Source organism: Tursiops truncatus, chromosome 8 (assembly GCF_011762595.2).
Source record: "Tursiops truncatus isolate mTurTru1 chromosome 8, mTurTru1.mat.Y, whole genome shotgun sequence".
Classification (NCBI taxonomy): Eukaryota; Metazoa; Chordata; class Mammalia; order Artiodactyla; family Delphinidae; genus Tursiops; species Tursiops truncatus.
In genome coordinates, this window is record NC_047041.1 from 25077307 (window position 1) to 25092508 (window position 15202).

General features: G+C 36.7%; 1 protein-coding gene across 2 annotated transcripts in view; it reads left to right on the top strand.

Moving 5' to 3' along the window:
* ALKBH8 (alkB homolog 8, tRNA methyltransferase) overlaps positions 1 to 14944 on the top strand; it is a 72086-nt gene extending 57142 nt beyond the window's left edge. For both annotated transcript variants that reach the window (XM_019920572.3, XM_019920574.3), the window contains 3 exons: positions 1203 to 1459; positions 12825 to 12974; positions 13972 to 14944. In XM_019920572.3, the coding sequence (XP_019776131.1) occupies positions 1203 to 1459; positions 12825 to 12974; positions 13972 to 14529 (965 nt within the window). In that variant the 3' untranslated portion in view covers positions 14530 to 14944. The remainder of the gene's footprint in view (positions 1 to 1202; positions 1460 to 12824; positions 12975 to 13971) is intronic.
* Positions 14945 to 15202: the final 258 nt, after the last annotated feature.

The following is a 15202-nucleotide window of genomic DNA, read 5'->3' on the forward strand; positions in this document are numbered from 1 at the left end:
GGGACTAGATAGTTCCACTCCCATTCAAAGTTTGGAATCTTCTAGTTATATTTAGGGAAAATTCCTGAAGCCATCAATTCTTTGCTGCCACATGCTTTCTAATTATTGCTAAGTCTTGTCTGTGGTTTCTCTGGGAACACTACTTCTTTCTTTATTCTCTAGTATACTACCCATAAAAAGATGTTGTGTGCCACAGACTGGCTGAAGACAAAGGGAAATTATAGCATAGCCAAGAAAAGGCAAGGACTCGAAATGAATATTAGACGTTATTGCAGAGAACAGGGAACACTTCAAAATTAATTTGAGACATTGTATCCTAAATTTCCTCTGTCATCTCCTCTACTTGCTGGTGTTCTCCTTAGGATTTGCTCATTCTATTGAAGGAGGCAACACAGTGTAGTCATTGAGAATGTGGATTCTGGAGTCTCCACTGCCTGGGTTCAAATCTTGACTCTATGACTTAACATCTTTGTCACTTTGGGATCATTATTTAATATTCCATGAGTCAGTTTCATCATCTGTAAAATGAATGTAATAATACCTATTCATAGTGTTACTGTGAGGATTGAGACAATATATGTAAACCGCTTCAAACAGTATTCATTAAATCTTGTGATTATTACCAAATCACACTTTGTTTCTAGGTCTGGTTCTTCTGAGAGTCCTAGGGTCCCCAGAACTCCTACCAAGACAAAAACCCTAAATCCTGTTAATTGCTAAATTTCTTCTGGTTACACCAGGCCCATCAAGATGCTTTCCTGAATAAGAGGACCCTTAATCCCAAGATAAAATAGGCATCTGCATTATAAGGCATGCAGAATTACAGTCATATTTTGTTTCAAATGGATTTACCCCTTCTTGTATTAGACCCCTCACATACATAATTGGACTTGCTAGGTAAGAACTACTTTTTTTAACTGATAAATCAGAGCCTATTTAACCCTAGTCATCAAACGTGGATTGATTTGCTTTTTCTTTTGAGAAAACAATCATACCTTATGAATCATTTGGATAAAAATAATGGTTTAGCGACTTCCCTGGTGGTCCAGTGGTTAAGACTCTGTGCTTCCAATGCAGGGGGCGTGGGTTCAATCCCAGGTCAGGGAACTAAGCTCCCACATGCCACGTGGTGCAGCCAAAAAATAAATTAAAAAAACAAACAAATAAGTAAATGGTTTATATTGCTTTCTTTTATTCATTAGGTTACCCTTTGGTCTGTGACAGCCAGATGAAGGAGGCTTCCACATCATTTCCAGAGAGTGATAAAGAAGCCTCACAACTGGAGCAAGAATATGTCCATCAAGTTTACGAAGAAATTGCTAGACACTTTAGCAGCACGAGACATACCCCTTGGCCACACATCGTGGAGTTTTTGAAAGCTTTGCCAAGTGGTTCATTAGTTGCTGATATTGGATGTGGAAATGGAAAATATCTTGGCATCAATAAGGAGTTATATATGGCAAGTAATTGTTGCTTCTGGCTTTCTTTTTGCTTTATTTGTAAGGGTTATTATCCCTTCGTCATGATATAATGCTGTGTTTTTAGGTCACTGCAGAAAATTGTAACCAACAGGTTGAAAATTAATGAACACTCCCATTCTTTTTTATTCCTCTAGAAATTTATGGGCATGCCATTATTTGCAGTTTTTTTTTTTTTTTTTTTGGTCCCTTCAGATTTTGCTTTCTAAGATTATTTTATCAGTAAAACTGTCTTATATTTATAAAACTCTTTACAGGTTATAAAGGATTTTTATAGAAACCATTTTCTTTCCTAGTTCCTTGTAAGTATGAGAAGTATAAAGCAGATATTTTCGTCCATCTTTTATAAATGAAGAAACTGAGGCTCACAGAGGTTATATTACTTCCTTGGTGTTATATTATTAGAGGATGTAACTGGAACTTGAACCCATGCCTTATGACTCCAAATCTAGTGTTCTTTTACTCATAATAGAAAAAAAAAAAGGTTAGTATTTATTGTTGTCTTACTGTTGAGAAAATTAAACCTCAAGTAGATTAAAAATTTGACCAAGGTTATAGTGCTAGACCTAGGACTTGAACCCACTTCTCTCTGATGCCAAAGTTTCTGTTTTCAGTTGTTATAATTTCTTTTTCTAATGGATCACTTTTTTCTCTGCTGTGCTAAGAAGTAGGAAGTTCTCCCTGCATTAGTGCATTGTTGTAAGTACTTGTGTCAACACTGCTCTGTGAGGACTGGAGCTTCCCTTTCTCAAGATTAGGGGAGGAAGGACTAGAGTAAGGGGAGTATATAAGGAGAATGAGAGCAGTCTACCTTCATGGGCTGTTGTAGTATGTCAGATTGCTTGTAATCTTTATTTTAACCTCATCCTAGATATTGTACACCTACATGAAGAAAGAACAGTACTACTGCAATTGAGGAAATGTAGACTTTGTGCATTAAGAGGCAGATGAAAGAATCGCTTTTCATCAAGAGAAGACAAGTATTCATATATTGTCATCCTGTTTACAATTAAATTTTAGTTTATAAAGAGTAAGGTCTAGTGAATTAAGTTTGTTCATGTTGAAGAGGAAATAGGTTTTAGATTTGTCACAACTCTAACCACAGCTTAAAGTATATCTTCTGATGTTTTAATCTTAAGGTACTATCCAAAAATGTTTCTCAGGAAGCTCTGCTTTTACACTTTCTTGATGATAACCTGTGGCTATGTCTAGTCAGGTATCAATTGTGACAGTGAAACTAGGTTGAAGTCAAACACACTGACTTAGTCATATGATAATATTATCCTGTTACAGTTAAGAAAAATGATTTCTTGATAAACTGAACCAAAAACCTGAAGCTGATTCAAGAAGGAATATATTCAGAAGAAATAGAAAATCATAAGTGTACTCACTCTCCATAATCTACATTCATTTTATCAGTGGCAGTCTGCATGTGTTCTTTCCTGTCTGCTCTTTCTGGAACCTACTGCCATTGTCTGACCTGTAGGGAAGGCTCAGTAGGTGTGGTTCAATGAATGAATGAAAACTACTTGTCTGGGTTGGAGTTATGGTTTTCATTATACAAGAAATGGAATTATGTATGGTAAAAGAAAAAACTACTTTTTTAAGCTGCTGAGGCTCCAACCTGGATGGAGCAATGATACTTGAGTGTATTTTGAACAGCCATCTTTGAGCATGAAAATATGTGCATTTCTTGACATTCATGAGAGGATGTGACCTGAGACATTCATTCTGGGTATTCAAATGTATATCTAAGATAGTCTCAGAATTTAAAAAATTATTAGTATCACTATTTTATATAATTTCCTTTACAGAGTATATTTTAAAAATACTAGCTGGGGCTCTCATGGAAATAGTTTTATAAACAACTATTCATTTCTCTTAGAAGTAAATGTGGTGAATCTGTTCTTATCTGATCTGAGTTATGCATGAGCTTGTTCTTCTGCTCTTTAATTCAAAATTTCTATATTCTAACTAAGAAACATTTCTTATTTAGACTCCATAATTCCTAGCATCAGCATTAGCTGTTGGCTTTATTTTCAGAGTTAAATTTTATAAGAAAGATTTTATACCTTCAAGAAACTTATTGCCTTTATAACTGTACCAATAATAGATGAGATGTGCATACCCAGAGCTTGGTCTAGCTTATTCACTACATGATGTTCTGTGCATTGATTTTAGAGTACCTTCAGTCTGAATGTGTTTCTTAGATAAATACTTAACTTAAAAACAAGACCTGTATATATGCTGTCTATAAGAGACCCACTTCAGACCTAGGGACACATAAAGACTGAAAGTGAGGGGATGGCACAAGATATTCCATGCAAACGTAAATCAAAAGAAAGCTGGAGTAGCAATTCTCATATCAGACAAAAAAGACTTTAAAATAAAGACTATTACAAGAGACAAAGAAGGACACTACATAATGATTAAGGGATCGATCCAAGAAGATACAAAAATTGTAAATATGCTCCCAACATAGGAGCACCTCACTACATGACAAATGCTAACAGCCATAAAAGGGGAAATCGAACACAATCATAGTAGGGGACTTTAACACCCCACTTTCACCAATGGACAGATCATCCAAAATGAAAATAAATAAGGAAACGAGCTTTAAATGATACATTAAACAAGATGGACTTAATTGATATTTATAGGACATTCCATCCAAAAACAACAGAATACACTTTCTTCTCAAGCGCTCATGAAACATTCAACAGGATAGATCATATCTTGGGTCACAAATCAAGCCTTGGTAAATTTAAGAAAATTGAAATCATATCAAGTATCCTTTCCCACCACAATTCTATGAGACTAGATTAGGAAAAAATCTGTAGAAAATACAAACACATGGAGGCTAAACAATACACTACTAAATAACCAAGAGATCACTGAAGAAATCAAAGAGGAAATCAAAAAAGAAACAAGTGACAATGAAAACACGACAACCCAAAACCTATGGGATGCAGCAAAAGCAGTTCTAAGAGGGAAGTTTATAGCAATACAATCCTACCTCAGGAAACAAGAAACATCTCAAATAAATAATCTAACCTTACACCTAAAACAATTAGAGAGAGAAGAAAAAAAAAACCCAAAGTTTGCAGAAAGAAAGAAATCATAAAGAACAGATTAGAAATAAATGAAAAAGAAATGAAGGAAACAATAGCAAAGATTAATAAAATTAAAAACTGGTTCTTTGAGAAGATAAACAAAATTGATAAACCATTAGACAGACTCATCAAGAAAAAAAGGGAAAAGACTCAAATCAACAGAATTAGAAATGAAAAAGGAGAAGTAACACCTGACACTGCAGAAATAAAAAGGATCATGAGAGATTACTTGCAAGCAACTGTATGCCAATAAAATGGACAACCTGAAAGAAATGGACAAAGTCTTAGAAAAGCACAACCTTCTGAGACTGAACCAGGAAGGAATAGAAAATACAAATAGACCAATCACAAGCACTGAAATTGAGACTGTGATTAAAAATCTTCCAACAAACAAAAGTCGAGGACCAGAAGGCTTCACAGGCGAATTCTATCAAACATTTAGAGAAGAGCTAACACCTATTCTTCTCAAACTCTTCCAAAATATAGCAGAGGGAGGAACACTCCCAAACTCATTCTGAGAGGCCACCATCAACCTGATAACAAAAGCAGACAAAGATGTCACAAAGAAAGAAAACTACAGGCCAATATCACTGATGAAAATAGATGCAAAATTCCTCAACAAAATACTAGCAAACAGAATCTAACAGCACATTAAAAGGATCATACACCATAGTCAAATGGGGTTTATCCCAGGGATGCCAGGATACTTCAGTAAATACAAATCAATCAATGTGATAAACCATATTAACAAATTGAAGGAGAAAAACCATATAATCATCTCAATAGGTAAAGAAAAAGCTTTCGACAAAATTCAACACCCATTTATGATAAATCCTTTATCAGTTGCTTCGTTTGCAAATATTTTCTCCCATTCTGAGGGTTATCTTTTCGTCTTGTTTATGTTTTCCTTTGCTGTGCAAAAGCTTTTAAGTTTCATTAGGTCCCATTGGTTTCTTTTTGTTTTTATTTCCATTTCTCTAGGAGATGTGTCAAAAACGATCTTGCTGTGATTTATGTCAAAGTGTGTTCTTCCTATCTTTTCTTCTAAGAGTTTTATCTTACATTTAGGTCCTTAATCCATTTTGAGTTTATTTTTGTGTATGCTGTTAGAAAGAGTTCTAATTGCATTCTTTTATATGTAGCTGTCCAGTTTTCCCAGCACCACTTGTTGAAGTGGCTGTCTTTTCTCCATTGTATATTCTTGCCTCCTTTATCAAAGTTAAGGTGACCATATGTAAATGGGTTTATCTCTGGGCTTTCTATCCTGTTCCATTGATCTGTATTTCTGTTTTTGTGCCATTACCATACTGTCTTGATTATTGTAGCTTTGTAGTATAGTCTGAAGTCAGGGAGCCTGATTCCTCCAGTTCCGTTTTTCTTTCTCAAGATTGCTTTGGCTATTGGGGTCTTTTGTGTTTCCATACAAATTTTGAAATTTTTTTTTTTTTTTTTGCGGTACGTGGGCCTCTCACTATTGTGGCCTCTCCCGTTGTGAAGCACAGGCTCCGGATGCGCAGGCTTAGTTGCCATGGCTCATGGGCCCAGCCGCTCCGCGGCATGTGGGATCTTCCCAGACCAGGGCATGAACCCGTGTCGCCTGCATCAGTAGGTGGACTCTCAACCACTGCACCACCAGGGAAGCCCTAAATTTTGAAATTTTTTGTTCTAATTCTGTGAAAAATGCCATTGGTAGTTTGATAGGGATTGCATTGAATCTGTATATTGTTTTGGGTAGTATAGTCATTTTCACAGTGTTGATTCTTCCCATACAAAACTATGGTATATCTCTCTGTATCATCTTTAATTTATTTCACCAGTGTCTTACAGTTTTCTGCATACTGGTCTTTGTCTCCTTAGGTAGGTTTATTCCTAGGTATTTTATTCTTTTTGTTGCAATGGTAAATGGGAGTGTTCCCTTAATTTCTCTTTCAGATTTTTCATCATTAGTGTATAGGAATGCAAGAGATCTCTGCATTAATTTTGTATCCTGCTACTTTACCAAATTCATTGATTAGCTCTATTAGTTTTCTGGTAGCATCTTTAGGATTCTCTATGTATAGTATCATGTCATCTGCAAACAGTGACAGCTTTACTTTTTCTTTTCTGATTTGGATTCCTTTTATTTCTTTTTCTTCTCTGATTGCTGTGGCTAAAACTTCCAAAACTATGTTAAATAATAGTGTTGAGAGTGGATAACCTTTCCTTGTTGTTGATCTTAGAGGAAATGGTTTCAGTCTTTCACCATTGAGAATGATGTTGGCTGTGGGTTTGTCATATATGGCCTCTGTTACGTTGAGGTAAGTTCCCTCTATGCCTACTTTCTTGAGAGTTTTTATCATAAATGGGTGTTGAGTTTTGTTGAAAGCTTTTTCTACATCTATTGAGATTATCATATGGTTTTTATTCTTCAGTTTGTTGGTATGGTGTATCACACTGATTGATTTGCGGATATTGAAAAATCCTTGCATTCCTGGGATAAATCCCACTTGAACATGGTATATGATCCTTTTACTGTGTTGTTGAATTTTGATTGCTAGTATTTTGTTGAGGATTTCTGCGCTTATGTTCAGCAGTGATATTGGCCTCTAAGTTTCTTTTTTTGCGGTATCTTTGTGTGGTTTTGGTATCAGGGTGATTGTGACCTCATAGAATGAGGTTGGGTATGTTCCTTCCTCTGCAATGTTTGGAAATAGTTTCAGAAGCATAGATGTTAACTCTTCTCTAAATGTTTGATAGAACTCGCCTGTGAAGCCATCTGGTCCTGGACTTTTGTTTTTGGGGAGCTTTTAATCATAGTTTCAATTTCATTACTTGTCATTGGTCTGTTCATATTTTCTATTTCTTCCTGTTTCAGTCTTGGGAGATTGTACCTTTTAAAGAATTCGTTCATTTCTTCTAAGTCGTCCATTTTATTGGCATATAGTTGCTTGTAGTAGTCTCTTATGGTCCTTTGTATTTCTGTGGTGTCAGTTGTAACTTCTTTTTCATTTCTAATTTTATTGATTTGAGTCCTCTCCTTTTTTTCTTGATGAGTCTGGATAAAGGTTTATCAATTTTGTTTATATTTTCAAGAACCTTTCCTTCCTCTTTTGTTCTGCTTTGTGATTTGATGACTGTCTTTAGTGTTGTGTTTGGATTGCTTTTTCTTTTGTGTGTGTGTATGTATTGTAGCCTTTTGGCTTGTGGTTACTTTGAGATTTTGATATAGCAGTCTATATGTATATATACAAGATTATTTTAAGTTGGTGGTCTCTTAATTTCCAATGCATTTCCAATATCCTGCATTTGTACTCTCCTCACAGTTGCTGGTTTTCGATATCATATTTGCGTGTGGATGATTTCCTACCTTTATTGTATGTTTGCCTTTACCAGTGAGCTTTCCCATTTGTTATTTTGTTTTTAATTGTGGCCTTTTCTTTTCTGCCTAGAGATGTTCCTTTAGCATTTGTTGTAAAACTGGTCTGGTGGTGCAGAATTTTCTTAGCTTTTGCTTGTCTGTAAAGCTTTTGATTTCTCTGTCAAGTCTGAATGGGGGCCTTGATGGGTAGAATATTCTTGTTTGTAGGTTTTTCCCTTTCATCACTTTAAATATATTGTGCCACTCCTTTCTGGCTTGCAGAGTTTCTGCTGAAAAATCATCTGTAACTTTATGTGGATTCCCTTGTATGTTATTTTTTGCTTTTCCATTGTTGCTTTTAATATTTTCTCTTTGTCTTGAATTTTCGTCAAGTAGATTAATGTGTGTCTCAGCATTTTCCTCCTTGGGTTTATCCTGTATGGGACTCTCTGCACTTCCTGTACTTGGGTGATGTTTTCCTTTCCCGTGTCAGGGAAGTTTTCAGCTATTATCTCTTCCATAATTTTGTCAGGTCCTTTCTCTCTCTCTTCTCCTTCTGGAACCCCTATAATGCAAATGTTGATACATTTAATGTTGTCCCAGAGGTCTCTTACATTGTCCTCATTTATTTTCATTCTTTTTTCTTTATTCTGTTCCATGGCAGTGATTCCACCATTCTGTCTTTCCAGTCGCTTATCTGTTCTTCTGCCTCATTTATTCTGCTATCGATTCCTTCTAGTGTATTTTTCATTTTACTTATCGTATTGTTCACCTCTGTTTGTTCTTTATATCTTTGTTGAATATTTCTAGTATCTTCTCAGTCTGTGCCTCCATTCTTTTCCCCAGATTTTGGATCATCTTTACTATCATTACTCTGAATTCTTTTCCAGGTAGATTGCCTGTCTCCACTTTACTTAGTTATTCTTCTAGGGTTTTATCTTTCCCTTTGTGTTGAACATATTTCTCTGTCATCTCACTTTGTCTAACTTTCTGTGTTTGCAGTTTCTGTTCTACAGGCTGCAGGATTGTAGATTGCAGGCTGCAGGCTGCAGGTTGCAGTATTATAGGTGGGTGAGGCTAGTCTAGAGGGTTGTGCAGGCTTCCTGGTCAGCAGGACTGGTGCCTGCCCACTGGTGGGTGGAGCTGGGCCTTGTCCCTCTGGTGGGCAGGGCCATGTCAAGGATGTGTTTAGAGGTGGCTGTGGGCTCAGGAAGAGTTTTGGCAGGCTGTCTGCTGATGGGCGGGGCTGTGTCCCCTCCCTGTTGGTTGTTTGGCCTGAGGCATCCCAGCACTGGAGCCTACAGGCTGTTGGGTGGTGCCAGGTCTTGGTATCAAAATGGCGGCCTCCAGGAGATCTCACACCAATGAGTACTCCCTGTTACCTCTACCTCTGCCACCAGTGTTTTTATTCCCACAGTGAACCACAGCCGCCACCCCACCCCACCCCTCCAGGATACATTCCAAGACCAGCAGGTAGTTCTGGCCAAGCTCCTATGAAGTCTCTGAGTCCCTGGGTCTCGGTGTGCGTGAAACTTTGTGTGCACCCTCCGAGAGTGGAGTTTCTGTTTCCCCGAGTCCTGTGGAGTTCCTGCAGTCAAACCCTGCTGGCCTTCAAAGCCAAATGCTCTGGGGGTTCCTCCTTCCAACACCAGGCCCTTAGACTGGGGAGCCTGACATGGGGCTCAGAACTCTCACTCCCGTGGGAGAAACTTTGTGATGAATTTTCCAGTTTGTGGGTCACCCACCCGCAGGAATGGGGTTTGATTGTGCTGCAAATGTGCCCCTCCTACTGTCTCGTTGTGGCTTCTTCTTTGTCCTTGGATGTAGAATATCTTTTTTGTTGCTTTTTGTTCAGCAGTTAGTTGCAATTTTGATGTTTTCTTGAGAGGACTTTAGTGTTTTTGTGAGAGGAGGTGAGCTCAAGTCCTTCTACTCCACCATCTTGTTTCCACCACTGTCAAGAGTTAAGTACATTTATATAAAGAATCTGCTTTAACATATGGTGGGTATTCTTTAAAGGCAATTTCATTAGCCTGTTTACCTTTTTCCATATTTTGGATTATTTTCTTAGGATAAATTTTTTGAAGAATGATTATTGGATGAAAAATTGTGAACATTTTTATCTTTCTTAAAAAATGGTTTGTCAGGGCTTCCCTGGTGGCACAGCGGGTGAGAGTCCGCCTGCTGATGCAGGGGACACGGGTTCATGCCCTGGTCCGGGAAGATCCCACATGCCGCGGAGCGACTAGGCCCGTGAGCCATGGCTGCTGAGCCTACGCTTCTGGAGCCTGTGCTCCGCAACGGGAGAGGCCACAACAGTGAGAGGCCTGCGTACTGCAAAAAAAAAAAAAAATGGTTTGCCAAATGGCTTTTTAAAATTGGCCTAGCCAATTTGTACTGTCAACAACACTTTATGACAGGAAGTTGTATCACAGTGCTATCACTGTGGTATACTTTGGTTTTAAAATATTTTTGATACTTTAATAGGAGAAAAGTTAAACCTTGTTTAGTTTGATTACTAAGTTGGATACTTTTTCATTTTTACCAGTACTTCCAGAATTTCATATTTAATATTATGTTGAAGACTTTAAAAATTATATAGAAGTATAAAGTATACATTTTAAGCCCAACCAATATGTGTTTTTATTGTCATTCATCTCCATCCCACATACAGAAATATGTAGCTTTACATGAGTCCCTTACCATTAATGAGTATTTATACATAAGCTATTTTCTGTCCTGTTTTTGACATTATGTAGCATTATTAGGGAGAATTTCAAATATCTGGTACTATCCTTGGTATAAAAACTTAAGGGAATTTAAAAATAGAAAGGGAAGAGAAGAAAATACTGTTGATTTGACTATAGTATTTGGAAGACTCAGGCAAAATAAGTGAAAGGTGAAAGTACTGAGCCAGGTATGAGTCAGGACTACATTAGACCTGGTACTTTATGACTAAAATTGCCCCTGATTTCATTTGTTGGTGAAAAGGAGTGCTCTGTACAAATAATTGTAAGAGTCTGGCAGGAAGAAGAAGGAAATTTTCTCTAGTTTTTGTTCGGTTGCTCTTCTCCTTGTTCTGTTTTATCTGTGATCCTCAGATAATAACTCTCCTCCTCTGAGTAACTGTCAAGCTCTATCTCTGGGGATAGGCACATTGGATTTCTTCTTGTTGACTTTTAGCAAGGTAATAGTTGGGCATACTTGAAACTTCTGTTTCCATGAACTGAATTTTATTGTAATAAAACCTGGCAAAGACCAAAATATAATATACATATTGTTTGAGTGGTACTGTCATCTTGATATTGTGACTATTGGCATAAGATATGGAAGAAAATAAATAAGAGTAATAGCCAGTTATATATCTTATACAGGTAAAGGGAGCAATTAAGTGGGAATTGTGCCACTGTTGTTATTAATGGGCCCTTAGTACTTTTCCATCTTAAAATTATACCAAAATGATATTGCTATACTTTACCTCTAGCTTGGTACCTTTTATTATACCTCAGATATTAATGCAGCTGTGGGCTGGAATACCGAAGCTATTTAATATTTATTAGAAACTGAGCAAATTCATATTAGGTATGATTGGCATGGCAGTGTGACTTAATAAGAATTGTTTTGACATGAAGATTCATATCTTTATTCTCAGATGGACTGAGGGAACCCTGATCCCTTAGCAATGATCAATGCTTACTTATAGCAAAAATTCAAATGAACCTGAGGTGGCTACTTCTGTTAGATGAAATCTACTTATACATATCTTTTCTCTCTTGTAGAGATTGGGTTAAGAAGAAATATCTGGAGATAATTATTAGTGATTTAACATTCTTTAAGCTCCTCCTATTCCTCCCTCAATTTATATGTGCACATTGCACGTGCTTGTGTGTGCTCTCTGTCTCTGTCTTTGTTCCTGTCTCTCTCTATATATGGTATTTTTAGAACTAAACAGCAAAACTGTGTACAAAAACAACAACAAAACTAGAGAGCATATAGGCAGTCCTAGCCCACAAATACTTGCCACAGAACCAGACATATGCATAAGGCATGTTAGGCCTCAGCTGCTTGGGGAGATGAAAGGATGCTGCCAGCTGCCTTCAGTGTTATCATTCCCATAGAATGGTTTGGTTATGCCAAAAGGTTTAATTCAATAGCATTTTACAAATTTTGAATTCAGGTATTTAGCAGAACAAGACTCAATGGCTTTAAAAAATGAAATAAATTATTTAACTTTATTTGGGAAGATTTTATTTTATGATGGTGCAAGTAATACATAGAGAAAAGTATAAAGGAGAAGGAAAAAAAATAAGCCATCCTCCTGATATCTGGGTCATTACTGAATAGTTTATATACTAATAAGAGATACCTTAGAACCTCTTTATTTGTAGCTTCCCCCAAAAGACTAAATGTCTATGTTTATGCGATAATTTCCATTTTAAAATGTGTGATATTGGACTTCCCTGGTGGTCCAGTGGTTAAGACTCTGCACTTCCACTGCAGGGGGTGTGGGTTTGATCCCTGGTCAGGGAACTAAGATCCCACATGCCGTGTGGCGCAGAATATAAGATACGATAAGGTATAAAATAAAATAAAGTGTGATATTACAAAAAGATCAAGATTCTGGGTCGTGATTAATTAGATGCCAATTAGGACCTCCCATTTCCACCAATGTTATTTTTATTCTAGTTATTTTGTTTCCATTCACTAATTTGAATTGTTTGATACCTGTTAAGGTAATAAATGCTGCCCTGTAAATTATATAAGCTGACTTTGTACTGGTTGTAAGAACCTATAATATCATGGTCTTAGACCCTTTCACAATGAATATGAAATCTGTCTAATAACTTTATGACATTTAAACAAGTTGTTCTGAAATTCTTTCTTTATCTGTTATAGATTGGCTGTGATCGTAGCCAAAACCTTGTGGACATTTGTAGAGAGAAGCATTATCAGGCCTTTGTCTGTGATGCTTTGGCAGTACCAGTCCGCAGTGGGTCTTGTGATGCTTGCATCTCCATTGCTGTTATTCACCATTTTGCTACAGCAGTAAGTATTGTCTTTCTTGCTCCAAGAACTTGTAACTAAGTGGCAGGAAATGTTCATGGATTTTACTGATTTGGACCCCATTTTAGCTTTTCCTTTCTTTCCATTCTCTTTTCTTGTCAGTTTACTGCAGTTTTTAAAGAAAGCCTGTGGAATGGAGATGAGTTACATGGGAGCTGTGATTACTTAAACAGAGGTCTGATGAGACTATGCATTTATTGCTGCACATCTCTGCCTTTTTCCTACCTGGGTCTTACTCATCTTTAAATGTCTTCCTCAAACCCACAGAGTCGCAGAATTTAGCTGTAAGAGACTTTAAGAGATCATCAGCTCTAAGCCTCTTGAGTATTCTCTCTGTCTCCTCAGCCTCTGAGCTTCTTCTTTATTTCCGTTTCCCATTTTGCTTTCTCGGCTCTCACTCTCATTCCTGACATCTGAGTCTCATGTTCTTCCCATTCTATTTTTCTTCTTTTCCTGTTCTTTTCTTCAAAACTCAGGTATTTATATGGTAGTAGTATGCTGATGCTTTTAATTAGTCACTCTGCTTCTAATTTTAAAATAAGTGAATTTAATATTTTATATTTTTCTTATAGGAAAAAAAATCTTATTATTCCTAGGTGTTACTCGTTTCCCCCAATCTAAGCAATAACATTATAGATCCCTTTGTGCTGGAATTCCTGGCAGTTTCAATATATCTTATGATCTCAACTGAATTTCAAACAAAGCAGAAAAGCCTCTATGCCTCTGTATTATTATCAGAAAGAAAAAAAAAGTTTTCCCCTTTTATCAACCATTTTTTTCCTCTCAATTGCAGAGCAAAATTCTCCTTTTTCCCCCCTTTTTTTTAACTATAAGATTTGTTTCATGTTTGATTTTCTGTACTGTCCATCTTAATTGAAAATAGTCCTATAGTCAGTTATATTTTCCTGTTTCCTCTCTGTATCTCTTTCTCATTGATAAATGGCAATATGGTTTTTTGTTGTTTTTTTGTTTTAACTAGGAGCGTAGAGTGGCAGCTCTCCAAGAACTTGTTCGACTCCTAAGACCTGGTGGGAAGGCACTCATCTATGTTTGGGCAATGGAACAAGAATATAATAATAATAAGTCCAAGTATCTTAGAGAAAACAGAATTAGCCAAGAAAAGAAAGAGGAAATCAGCAATGATACATCAGTGCAAGAGTTGCTTGTGAAGCAGATGCCTGATGTGGGCAATCACGATTCAGCACCTTCTGTTCCCTCCATTAATGACTTTCAGGATAGAGGATATAATTCAAGGAAAGTTACTAATTCCAAGTTGCCTATTCACACTAATAGGACTTCTTTTCATTCTCAAGACTTACTGGTTCCCTGGCACCTTAAGGAAAATCCTGGTAAGGGCAAGTCTATTGAGCCATTTGGACCATTAGGATCCCATGACCCAGGTCCTGTGTTTCATCGTTACTACCATGTGTTCTGTGAGGGAGAAATGGAAGCTGCCTGCCAGACTTTGAGTAATATCAGCATACTGCAAAGCTACTATGATCAGGGGAACTGGTGTGTGATTCTTCAAAAGGTCTGATCATCTCTATGAACATATATACAGTGAATAAATGTTCAGCTTTTTTTAAAAAAAAAGGAGATTAAATTACCTGTATTATTAGTTAAAGAGAAACCGTGAGGAAAAGTATCAAAGGAGAGTGCCTGAGAGAAATTGTAAGTAGAGATTAGTTAGGAAATATTCGATCTTCTACTATTGCTGACATCATTTAATCCATAAATGTAGGCTTCTCCTATAGGGAGTAACAGGGATGGTTTTTAAAAGTGATTGAAGTAGTTTGTGAAATATTTGGGATCCTAGGGTAAGAGCACAGCATTTTAAAGATAAACTTTTGTTATAAAGTGTTACTAAATGAACTAAATCGTATAGAATCTTAGTGAAGTAATCACATAACATTTTATCAATAATAAAGAAAATATTCCTGTTCAGTAGAAAATTGTCTGAAGTTTTATCTGTGATTGTTAGCTCTGTAAAATCATAGATGATAACCACTCTGTCACTACACCTTACTAGCACAGGGCTTGACACATAGTAGGTACTCAGTAAAATTTTAGTCAATTGGATAGTACCCATATATTAATATAGGAACTTTCATCCAGTAAATACTTATTGAACCTCTACTCTGTACCAGTTACTATTTTAAGTTCTGGAAGGGGAACAGTGAACAAGAAAAAAACAAAGTCCATGCCCTCAT